We start from the raw sequence: 12,414 nt of genomic DNA, 5'->3' as shown, positions 1-12,414 counted from the left end.
GAAAGCCTATAACCTTGATGTTACTACAGTGGTACCTTGGTTTAAGAACAGCCCTGTTTACGAACTATTCGGTATACGAACTCCGCAAAACCGGAAGTAGTGTTCCAGTTACCGAACTTTACCTTGGTCTACGAACAAAAGCCGAACGGTGGAAGGGCACCGGTGGCGGGAGGTCTCATTAGGGAAAGCGCGCCTCGGTTTAAGAATGGCTTTGGTTTAAGAACGTGTCGTGCTTGCATCTCCTATCCTACATGCCCAGCCCACTTTAGAAAGTGAAGGAGCACACACAACAGTTTCTGAAGATGACATAATTGTATGGATTAAGTTCATATAGGAGAAAATGGTCCTTGAGACGTTACTGTCCCAAACCACTTAGAGACCTAAAAGTTAAAAGCAGTACTTTGAATCGGGCCTCAAAAGCAACTAGAAGCCGATGGCATAAAATCAGATTGATTTACCTGAGAAGCATGCCCCTGTCAGCAGTCATTGTGGTCCAGTTTAAAGATTCTGAATACTCTTCAGAGGCCACTTCCTGTAAGGCACATTACAGTAAATTTTGTCTGAATATCAGCAGACCTTGAGTAACTAGAAAAGATCTCCTCTCTAGGAAAGGGCACAGCTGGAGTTCCAACTAATTGGCAGAAAGCATCACTGGCCACTTCCATCACCTGAACATCTAGAAATAGTGCTAGTCTGATCCTTAAGTGGGGAGTGGAACTCCATTCAACAAAGGAAATACACCTATACCCAGTCCAGTCATATTTTTTATTGAAAGCACTTCTGATTCATCTGGTTTAAGTTTAATGGTTGTTGCTCCTGATTCAATTACTCATCTCAGACACCACTTAGTGACTCCCGCTGTCTCTCCCAGAATTCATTGGAAAAAGAGCTGGTGGTGTCTGTCTGTTGATGGCACTGTAACCCAAATCTCAGTAACTTATTACAAACATCCCGTAAAGTATGCCAATCTTATTCCCCTATTACAGATAAATGTTGGGACTAAGGGATATTTGTCTACCTTATGCCTACTCAGTGAGTTTATTCCTGAGCTAAGATTTAAACCAGGGTCTTCCCAGGTCATACTTGCAGACTTACCACTGCACTGTAGCAGTTATTTAAGACTGCATGTGGTAGTTAGAACAAAAATACGTCTTAATACTTTGGTTTCAAAAGCATATACAGTCGTACCTTGGAAGTCGAATGAAAATCCGTTCTGGATGTCGGTTCGACTTTCAAAACTTTCGGAAACCAAAGCACGACTTCTGATTGGCTGCAAGAAGCTCCTGCAGCCAATAGGAAGCCACGAAAGTGCCATTGGACGTTTGTCTTCCAAAAAATAGTTTACAAACCATAACAGTCACTTCCGGGTTTGCGGCGTTTGGGAGCCAAAATGTTCGAGAACTAAGCTGTTTGAAAACCAAGGTACAACTGTATTGCTCTGTATGTGTAAACTAAGATAATAATAATAATAATAATAATAATAATAATAATAATAATAATAATAATAATATTTCTACCCCACCCTTCCCAATGCAAAGACCGGGCTCAGGGTGGCTAACAACAAATATAAGACAACGATTAAAACAACTTTAAAAAACAGCTTTAAAAAAGCATAAAAACAAACATCAGTGAGATCCCCAGGGCTAACTGGCCAGGTTAGTCATGCTAGTCCAGTAGGGAGACCAGGGAGGAATTTTAATGTAGGGACCCAGAAGGGTTTCTTCAGAAAAAAGGGAAGGGGGAAAGGAATAGGGGATCAGGCTAGATTAAAGGCCAGGCGGAATAACTCTGTCTTACAGGCCCTGCGGAAGGAGGTCAGGTCCCGCAGGGCCCTAGTCTCATTGGACAGAGTATTCCACCAGGTCGGAGCCAACACTGAAAAAGCCCTGGCCCTGGTGGAGGATAATCTGGCTTCTTTTGGGCCCGGGACCCTTAAACTATTGTTATTTGTGGACCTTAAGGTCCTCTGTGGGGCATACCAGGAGAGGCGGTCCCGTAAGTACGAGGGTCCTACTTACCTGTATTGATATTATGGTATTTCTAATGTGCTGGGTTTTTTCTTGCCCCCTTTTTATTTTTTTCTTTAATAAACTTTTAAATAAAGTTAAAAACGCTTCTTAACATTTAATAGTCTTGATAGTGAACAGAATGCTAGTATACATGGGAATTCTTAAAAAATAATTACAAAACCTTTTGACAGTAGTTTTCAGAACAGCTTCCAAGATACAGTGGTCTTTCCCTCTGGTTTACTGGACTTGTCCTAGAGGCAAGATCCTTCTTTGTGTAAAGCAAATAAAGTGAACATTTTTTCTGGGGTAGCAAGAGATAGAAACTTGGAGAAAGAAATTCATAATTGCGAAACTTGTTTGGTGGTATTTGGAATAAGATTTTTTTCTGCTGTGTATTTACACTTGTTAGCATGTCCCTGTTTAAAAAATTTTTTTTGGGGGGGGGGGTTAAGTGGGATTTTCTTGTAATGTCACTTAGACAAATGTGATTTTTAGTTTGCAGTTAACATGTTTCGCACACTACCACCTTCATCCAATCCAACGGGAGCAGAATTTGACCCAGAGGAGGATGAACCAACCTTAGAAGCCGCCTGGCCTCACTTACAGGTACTATACAAACATTTTTTTTCCGTTTCTCTGACTAAACAAAGAGGGGCTAAATTGCTGCAAAACAAAAGGTGACAGCCTTTAAATCGGAACGCTCAACGCACTGGTTTGCTGTTCTAAGTTTCTAACGGATAGCTTACTCCTTTTAAGACTGCAGTTTGACCTAAATGTTAATGAACTGTAACTTGGTTATGTCAATGTAGTTTTAGTGTAATACTTTAATCATAAAAATATAAATGTATATTACAGTAATTGATTTGGGCCTTTGGGGGCTTGTAGGGTTATAGCTTTGAGACATAAGCTCTTTTTAAAAGTGTAAGGTGCATGGTGCCCACTGTTATATAAACAAAAACCCACAAATATAGTGTACACACAACACTGAGCTGGTTTAACTAAAGTATTCGAGTGTTGGATCAGGGGTGGGTAGCATAAAGGCCGGGGGTTGCATCTAGTCAGCCAAGGTATGCTCTATTCAATTGCCCTCCTCTTTTCCTTCCAACAGGGATTGACCAGTAGTTGTGTTTTGTTTTCCCTCAGCTTTGGCAACTATTAGCCTTAATTTGTGTCTTTCTCTCAGTAACTGAGCTCCTGTGAGGTGCTTGGGCAGGGAAAGTTCTGGGTGGTTTATGCCCATTAAAAAAAATATAAGGCAATATATACAGTTAGGAAGTCGAAGTGATAAATGTTGTGCACACTATCATCATGACGTGATTTTAGCTTTTCTTTAAATGGTGTTTAAAATTGAGTACTATTTTTAACTGCTTTTCAAAATTCAAGTTGCATTTCTGTTGTAAAACTAATTTTTTTGTGGATCTTTTTCAGCTTGTTTATGAATTTTTCTTAAGATTTTTAGAATCTCCAGATTTCCAACCTAATATAGCTAAGAAATATATTGATCAGAAGTTTGTATTGCAGGTGAGGTTAAAAAACGAATATATCTTCAAACTTTAAATCCATATTAATCTGAAATAGATTAAACAAGTAAATGTGCGTCTCTTGCAGCTTTTAGAGCTCTTTGACAGCGAAGATCCTCGTGAAAGAGATTTTCTTAAGACTACTCTGCACAGAATATATGGGAAATTCTTAGGCCTAAGAGCTTACATCAGGAAGCAAATTAACAATATATTTTATAGGTATGTTTTCATTCTGTGCCAATGCAAATTAACTGGGTAAGGTATTTTAGAAACGTTGTAACTTTGATGGTACAGCCCTGTTCCCCTCAAATTTTGGCAGTGTTTCATTAAATCTGCAGGTAAGACTTTTTTTTTTACGATGACTTTAGCATTATTTTAATTTGCTGCTCTGGTTAAACCGAACTAGGGGTTGGCGGGTGGAAATAACATGTTAAAAGTTCTGAGTACAGAGTTAGCATTCATTAAGAATTTGCTTTTGGTCAGCTTTGGCAATTTCTATACTTTACCTTTCAAAAGCTCAGGTCAAGCTTCCGTGCTGTGTACAGTGAGTATATGCACACAGCATTTGTTAAGAGTGGTTTGGAAAGAGGTGTGTATTGACATATGGCCGAACTTGTTATCTTTCCAGCATATCTGCAGCAGGGCACTATTCTTCCAACATGACAAAAAAAAATTTTTTTTAACCTATATGATTGCTTTATTCCCACACCCCTTTCTCCCCAAGGTATATTGAGCTATAATACCTCTGCCAGCTTTTAGCTCATTTTTCTACAGCTTTTCCCTCTGTGCAGTTTTCCCAAAAGGGAATATATGGTACTGCTCCTTTAAGAGCGTGATGCCAACTGCACCACAGCTTTTTGCCAGTTCATCCATAAGAGACAATAGCACCAGCTGTAGAGGGAGCTTATCTTCTGTACAAATGGTAACAAATACGCACTTGGGGGGCGGGGCAGAGGCATTGACTAAAAATAGCAAGTAAGCTTCATCTGTCTGCATTCAGCTGGTTTTGGCCATACAGAGCCAACACCAATATTTTAGATGAGTGTTTCCTCCCGCCCCCCAGGATAAGAGTTTCTGTAGAAAGAAGAGATGTGGGGTATAATACACTTCTGATAGGAAAGCTTTGATTTAGGGCTGGAATGCACACTGTTTGGCATACGCCGTTGTGAAATCCATGATATTGTGCCTTTCACTCTTAAATCAATATATATTTAATTCTGATATTCCATCATGGGCATGTCGCCATAGTTAAGGTGTGAGGTTGGGTTGCCACATAACACTAAAGCATGGTTTATTAACTGGAATTTATTCCTTCATTATCCTACATTTCCTTCAAGGAGCTCAAAGTGTCATACATGGTCTTTCTCCCACATTTTATCCTGTTAGGTAGGTTCAAATGAGAAACTGTGAGTGACCCAAGGTCACCCAATGAGCTTCATGGTTGCATGTGAACCAGGTCCTGATCCAACACTCTTCTCCACTGCACTAAACCATGGTTCCATGTAATGTGTGAGCCAGTTCTCTGCTCTGTCATTCACTGATACAAGCTGTAGGGTCTTCTTCATAGTGGTGCCCACTTTTTGGAACTCAACTGCCAGGGAACCTCCCAGGCTGTTCTTCTGCTTCTTCTTTATCAGCAGGTTAAAACATTCCCTTAACAACATAGGGTTTTTTTTTAAGAACTTCCCCAGCCACTGAATATACCAGATTGTTGGTTTTTTGTGGATTTCATGAGCTTATTGTTTGGTTCAGTATTATTATTTTAGTTTGTTTGGGTTTGTCCGTCCCCCACATTTTATTAGTGGTACCAGCAAAAGGAAGAAGTTGATAAATCCATATATATTTAAACTTTCAGTACGCAAGAGTACTGAACACAAAATTTTCTGGTATAGTTTTAAAATAAATGGCAGCTGTTCCTCGAGTTCTTATTCAACTTGAGCTAGACACATTACCAAACAGATGCTGACTGTCCTCATTGCTGATAACGTATTTGCTTTGTCAGGTTTATTTATGAAACAGAACATCACAATGGCATTGCAGAATTACTGGAAATATTGGGAAGGTAAGCTGCTTAATAGTTACGCATCATAATGTTACTATTTGTGCTCTAAAGCAGAACGACTTTCAAAGAAAGTGAGGGTGGACCTTGGATTGGAAGAAATTGGTACAATTTGTACAGCTTATCTTGGTTCAAAATGAAGAAGATAATCGCTAGTGCTTTCAGGGTGAAAACAAAAAATGTGGCAGTACTTCAGGATCAGACAAACCTGTCAAAGAATTCCTGTGTATTTTAATACATAAGAATCTGCAGTTTTGCTCTTTCTTGCAGTGTAAATGAGCATTCTACTTGGGTATTGCGTAAATTCAGAATGAAATTTGAGTGAAAAACATGTCATGAAACAATAGAATAAAAGTGATTTCAAGAAAAGATTTTTACGATGAAAATGTAACATATTTTTAAAAACTATGATACCCTAAATCTCCTCTCTTCCTTTTTAGTATAATTAATGGATTTGCCTTACCATTAAAAGAAGAGCACAAAATTTTCCTTCTAAAGGTATTATTACCTTTGCACAAAGTGAAATCACTGAGTGTCTACCATCCACAGGTAAATGATTCTGCATTTGAATTTCGTTTAAGAGTGTTGATTTGATAATTTACAAACTAATTCTGAGTATATATAGGAAAAGGATAAAATGAACCAAATGTTACAGAAATGCCACCCTCATTTACAAAGTTTGTTGTTTAGCAATAGGTATGACTTTGTCGAATATCAGAAGCCTGATACTGACTTAAATTAATGTCTGTGTATTTTGGTTGCTTCTGAAAACTATTAAGGTGGTTGGAATGGCTTCGTTGCATTTTGGGCTCACTTTAATTTCACAGTGCTGTAGCAGACTCTGTTAAAAAATGAAAGATCTATCATGCTACTAAACTCCCAGGTGTCCTGCAGAACTCCCCCATCCTGGTGTCCACAAGTCCAGAAGAGCTTTTTTTATGAATTCTGAATTGGCTTTTGCCATCTGTCCAGGAGAGTGTTGCTTTGGCATCTTTTGCAAAGTTTTGTGTGAATTTTGCAAGACACTTTAGGGATAGAATCGCTAAACTTCAACCAGAATTGGATTTCACATTTAGAATGATGGTATCAGATGTCCCACTTTAACTTGGCCTTTGACCGTTAACTTACTTGCAGGTCCTTTATCTGTTCTTTGATATACAGGCGTTTACCATTTTGTACAGGGATTCTGTTCCTGGAACCTGCAAGCACCAACAGAGTGTGCATAAGTCTGCCCCGTTACACCCCTGTTTTACCCTCTTCCAGGTCCAAATGGTGCCCAAGCATCAGTGGTCGCACATCAGTTGAATGCGTACAAAATGGTCACTGCCTGTATATTGTTTCGATTTTGTTTTGGAGTGGTTTTATTCAATTTTAATATCATATGACTGTATTGTAGTAACCTGCTCTGGAACCTTACGGTCAAGGCTGGGTAGGATTTAATAAAAAAATTAATAGGTTATGGAATGAACTCCCAGGTAACATTCACCAGGCTTTGTCTCTCCTGCCTTTTAAGGAAAAGATAAAGCTAGTAAGTTAAAGGTTTTTGATTATAAGGACATACTGAGTGTGGCTTGCTTTCATTCTGGGATATTCTTTTTTATTTTACTTGGGTGTTAATATGCCTCTGCTCTGTTTTTTGCATATGCAATTGATATTTTTGTGGGTTCAGTTGCCTTGAAGAAAGGCTCTTTGATCCAGTGGAGGCTTTCATTAGGGTAGGGAAAGCTACCGTATTTTTCGCTCCATAAGACACACTTTTTTCCTTCTAAAAAGTAAGGGGAAATGTCTGTGCGTCTTATGGAGCGAATGCATGGTCCCTGGAGCTGAATTGCCTTGGGGCCAAAAGCAGATCGTGCTCTTTTTTTTACAAAGAGAGAAGGGGGTTTGGAAAGGAAGCTGCTGAACAGCTGTTCAGCAGGTGATGGGAGAGACATAAGGCTCCCTTTCCAGTCCCGCCCCCTTGCCCAGGCCTCCATTGTTGAATGCAGAGGGAGGCTGTTGTTTCCCCAGCAACATGTGACTGGCTGATTAGATTATCTGTCTGGAAACTGCAGAAATGGCTGTAGGAGTAGAAGCTGCAGAACTGTGAGTTGGACCCCGTAAAAACCTGGGCTTTTCCTCTTTGCAAAAAAAGTTGCACCACTTTCAGCTGATCCTCCAAAAAAAACCACAACAGGGCTTTCCTCCTCTAAAAACTAGGTGCATCTTATGGAGCGAAAAATACAGTAATCTTTTTTGTCCCAAGAGCCGTGTCACCCCCTAGCAAACCCTCCACGGGGAGCATGCCACTGTGGGTGTGGTTAAAAAGTGATTGTGGTTACCGCACGCGCGCGCACACACACACACACACACAGATGCATTCATCCTTAAATAAATCCCAAACCCCAAAATGAGCACTAAAATCGCATCATAGTCATTCTGGTACAGCAAGCAGCTTCAGCTTCTTCCCCATCACCCCTCTCAACTAGAGCAGAGGGTGCTCAGTTTTCCTCCACATCACCCAGCACCACAATGCAGAGGATAATCTGCTGACAGAAATGGGGTGAAGGGGGAATATGTGATTGGGGAGGAAGGTGAACAAAATATATTTCCTCTTCCCACTGCCATTGCTAGTGAAACGGAGTGCTCCAGAAGCAGGAAGGAATCATAGAATTGTAGAGTTGGAAGGGACCCTGAGAATAATCTAGTCTGAAAAACTCAGGAATATGCAGCTTTTCTATACAGGGATCAAACCTTCCACCTTGGCATTATCAGCACCATGGTATTGGTATACTTACCTGCTTTAGTTCCATGAGTGGGTAGGGCTATTTTTTATGCTTCTGCTGAACTGTCTTTGTTGGTGTAATACGATTTTGAATCATGCTTCAATCAATTGTTATATGCTTCCATTGTGTGTGTTCACTGCTTTTAGATCCTGCGGAATGAGGGGTGGTTTATAAATGTAAATAATGTCGCCACAACTGGAAAACATGAGAGCACTCCTTCCTGTTTCTAGAGCACTCCAAACGGCTAGCAGTGGTGGGGAGGGAGAAGGAAATCTGCTTTGTTGGTGCTGCAAGGAAATTGGGTCGGGGTTGGCAAGCCAAATGAAAGGCACCACCTCTGCATTAGCAGAAAGAGGGGGAAGTATTTTCATTGATTCTCCTTCCCCCTGCAGCAGCTCCCTCTACCTCATCCCCCAAGTTGCTTCCAAGGGCTCTGGGGCCCCTTCGGAACAAAGTCATAGGTGGCATGGGAATCTGCCGGAGGGTGGAGGAATGTACAAAAATTACTTCTCCTCCTGTGCCCCTCACCCCAGCTGGTGGAGGCCTCCTCTGGGCCAAAGAGCCTTCCCGTTGGTGGAGGGACACAATTGCAAACAATCCTATGTTTTTAACTTTCAAAATACTTCCATCAGCGAGGCGAGTTTAAAATGAATAGTTCAGCATGCACTTTTCATCTGCAAGTTGAAATACTGCTTTGTAGGTGTGTGCAGTGTTTCTTTGGGTGTCTTCCCCTCCCTCTTTCTACAGTAAACAACAGACACAGTATTTTTCCATCTACCAGGAAGTAAGGTGGCGTGTGTTCTCTCTTGCACAGACACAGAGAGCCATCTGGAAAAGCTCAACTCTTGTTTGAGCAACATGGTAGACTATTATAGTTACAGTGAAGAATGCACAGCTGCCTTTTGCTGGATGAATCCAAATTCAAATAAAGCGCACAATAGGCTACATACAGACCCACTGATTTTAGCCTATAAAGTTTATCACTTGCTTTTTGCCCCTCTATTTCATTTATCCTAGAATAGTAGAAGAGACAATAGTATTCAGTCCTTATTCCAAGAGCAAGAGTGAAACATCTTCTAAGAAATTGTGAATTTGCTTTTTTTTTCTTATAGTGAATTATTAGCGCTCACACATCACTGCCAATGAGGGCCACTGTATCTGCAAACCTTTGGTGCCTTTCCCTTCAGCTAATTTTATTAATTGCACAAAATGTTGCTTCAGTTTTTAGTCATTGATTGTGTTTCTGGAGGCCTATGTGCAGTTATAGCAAAACCGAAGCTTCATTTCCCAGTGTTGCATACAAAAATTGCTTGTCTGATTTCCATAATTATTCTGGATCTGACAGCTGCCCCAGGTTAAAATTATTTTACAAAGGGATAGAAGTTGTCAAAAATAGTATATTTTTGTGGGTTTGAATTTAGTAGTGTTGAAGAGGGCAAGTCCACAGTACGGTTTACTTGCTGAATAAAGAAATATGGAATCTCAAATATTCCCATAGATCCCAGTTAACCTCAAGATAGCAAGGGTGGTGGTGGTTGGTTTTCCTCCTTCCCTCCATATTTCCAAAGATTTTGTCATTAGAAATAAACAAGTGCCACCTCAACAAAATGTTGCAGTGTGGAGTGTTACAGTTCAGTGTAAGTAAGCAGGTATAGAAAACTACTTGTACAATGGACATTGTTGTATCACAACCCAACCCAAGTTCTCAAGTTCACAGTTTAACTGTTTTTCTATAGCCTACTTTGTGAGCCTTATTTGGAATCTTAAGTGTTGTTGAGGTTTTGCATTTTGCAGTATATTTTGGGTTTCATTCACCAAAATGAACGTTCAGTAACAACAAAAATGTATTTGACTTCTGTATATATATTTTTGGTAGCCTAACAATGTTACTCTTTCCCCTCAATTTAGCTGGCATACTGTGTAGTTCAGTTTTTAGAAAAGGACAGCACGCTTACTGAGCCAGTAAGTTTAATTTCTTTTACTTTTAAAAAAAATCTTAAAAGTTTTTACCAAAGTAATATAATGGAAATACATTGGATTGATATCAGGGATTGATTTCCCCCTGAAATAAGTTATGAATTGGTACAATGTTCTGCTTGCTAATCAGCTGCTTGCAGTGACATCAAGCTTCCCTTGCCAATGCAATCAGAATGCATTTTAAGACTTACAGTCATGCACTGACAGACCCATCTCTACCTGCCAACGCATATGATGTCAGATGTGGGACAGGTGGGTGTGGTTTGGGGAAATGACCTCATGGATCAAACTGAGACTCATTCTGAGTCTAATTTGGCACACTGGCCAGATGTTCCCACCCATGTCTATTCTATTTGCATTTTCAGTTGGAAATGAAAATAGTGTGAATAGTTTTCAATGTGCTTGTAGGAGACACTGAAAAACATCAACAGATGTATTTTGTCATGCAGATATTGGCTACGAGTTTAGTGTGTGCTTCCTCATCTCTTATTAAGAACGTCAGTGAGAGTTATAAATAGTAAAATCACCTGCTTAACCAAAAAACATTAAAACCTGTGTTTGTTACTTGGAGGTAACAAACTTTGATCTCTCCAGGATCTCCAGTCACTATAAGCACATTCTTCATAATCAGCATGACTATACAGAAAAACATGCGCTTGAGAAATTTCAAACAATACTGGAAAATATTTGTTATTTTGAGATCATTCCTCTTACTTAGCCTTTCCTCCATCCTGTTTGCAGAATGTCAAAGTGTTTTAAAAACAAAATCACTTTCAACCTTCATTAACAGTTTTTTTTATTGCAAAGTAAAACTGTAATGCCTGCCATTGGTTAAGAATTGTTGTTACAGTTATTTCATAATGGTGGCAGTCAATGCAAGCAATCCATGATAAATAACTGGACAGATGTATAATGTCCTGAACATTCCCTCCCCACTCTTTTCTTTACAGGTGGTGATGGCACTACTCAAGTACTGGCCAAAGACTCACAGTCCAAAAGAAGTTATGTTTTTAAATGAATTAGAAGAAATTTTAGATGTTATTGAACCATCTGAATTTGTAAAGGTTATGGAACCTCTTTTCAGGCAGCTAGCCAAGTGTGTCTCCAGTCCGCATTTCCAGGTTGGTAATTCCAATAAATGCAGTACTGTAATTAAGTTTGACATTTTGACATTACACTGCATTAATCACTGCTTAGTGGATATGTTATATGCCTTTTAAATGGACCACCTTTCAGTATGTTGTTAGGCACAATATTTTAAGACCGGCTGAGGGCAGGAAAAGAATAAACTTGGCTACTGCAGCTGTGAAGTCTCCTCTCTATTATCAGTAAACAAAAGTACAGCTAGTCTTTCTGTTGCCTTTGACAGTACCACTTTGGGTTTCTTGTGGATGCTCACACAGAAAGCATAAAAGTGCCACCTTCGAAGCTAAGGAAGCAGCAGGCAGGGGAACAGAAGAGCTCAGTTAAGATGGAAAAAGGATTCTCTGCTTCCCAAAATGAGAGAACTGTATAAAGTGTACACTAGTATGTTAGAGTTATTGAATGGTATAATGTTCCCATGTCTCTTAGGTGGCAGAACGAGCACTATACTACTGGAATAATGAGTATATTATGAGCTTAATCAGTGACAACGCAGCAAAGATTTTGCCCATCATGTTTCCATCCTTGTACCGAAATTCAAAGACACACTGGAACAAGTAAGTAGCCATTGAAATATATTGCTTGATGCCCTAAAGTCTAACTCTGTTCATGTCACAGCATTTTTATATAAATATAAATCTCAATAAAGTTTGTGTGCTGCAGTTTCCTCAAAATTGTAATCGGTCAGAAGTATTTCTCTCAAACAGGTTAGGTGAAGGTAAATGTCACATCACAATAAGGAGCTAAGAAAGATTGATTGAGTAGGTTCTTCCATATCTATGCAGAGTTCTCAGGCACGTCTGCCATGTTGATCCACACACAATGGCATAGTGCAGCGAGTCTGGTTCACAGCCCTCCCACCCTGCTACATACAGCAGAGGTGGGGAACCTTTTTGCCTACATGGGCCAGATCCTTCTCGGGATATGCCTTGTAGGCCAAA

General features: G+C 39.8%; 1 protein-coding gene across 8 annotated transcripts in view; it reads left to right on the top strand.

Moving 5' to 3' along the window:
• The window catches only part of PPP2R5C (protein phosphatase 2 regulatory subunit B'gamma), a 75,397-nt gene that overhangs the window by 50,157 nt on the left and 12,826 nt on the right, over positions 1 to 12,414 (top strand). For 7 of the 8 annotated variants that reach the window (XM_033139604.1, XM_033139589.1, XM_033139562.1 and 4 more), the window contains 8 exons: positions 2,505 to 2,615; positions 3,438 to 3,530; positions 3,618 to 3,748; positions 5,532 to 5,591; positions 6,029 to 6,137; positions 10,262 to 10,315; positions 11,281 to 11,451; positions 11,903 to 12,030. In XM_033139604.1, the coding sequence (XP_032995495.1) occupies positions 2,505 to 2,615; positions 3,438 to 3,530; positions 3,618 to 3,748; positions 5,532 to 5,591; positions 6,029 to 6,137; positions 10,262 to 10,315; positions 11,281 to 11,451; positions 11,903 to 12,030 (857 nt within the window). The remainder of the gene's footprint in view (positions 1 to 2,504; positions 2,616 to 3,437; positions 3,531 to 3,617; positions 3,749 to 5,531; positions 5,592 to 6,028; positions 6,138 to 10,261; positions 10,316 to 11,280; positions 11,452 to 11,902; positions 12,031 to 12,414) is intronic. The other variant, XM_033139579.1, reaches the window with a different exon arrangement.

The sequence above is a fragment of the Lacerta agilis genome, chromosome 1 (assembly GCF_009819535.1).
Source record: "Lacerta agilis isolate rLacAgi1 chromosome 1, rLacAgi1.pri, whole genome shotgun sequence".
Classification (NCBI taxonomy): Eukaryota; Metazoa; Chordata; class Lepidosauria; order Squamata; family Lacertidae; genus Lacerta; species Lacerta agilis.
Note: the sequence above shows the minus strand (reverse complement) of the source record. Positions and strands in the feature narration are given on the sequence as shown.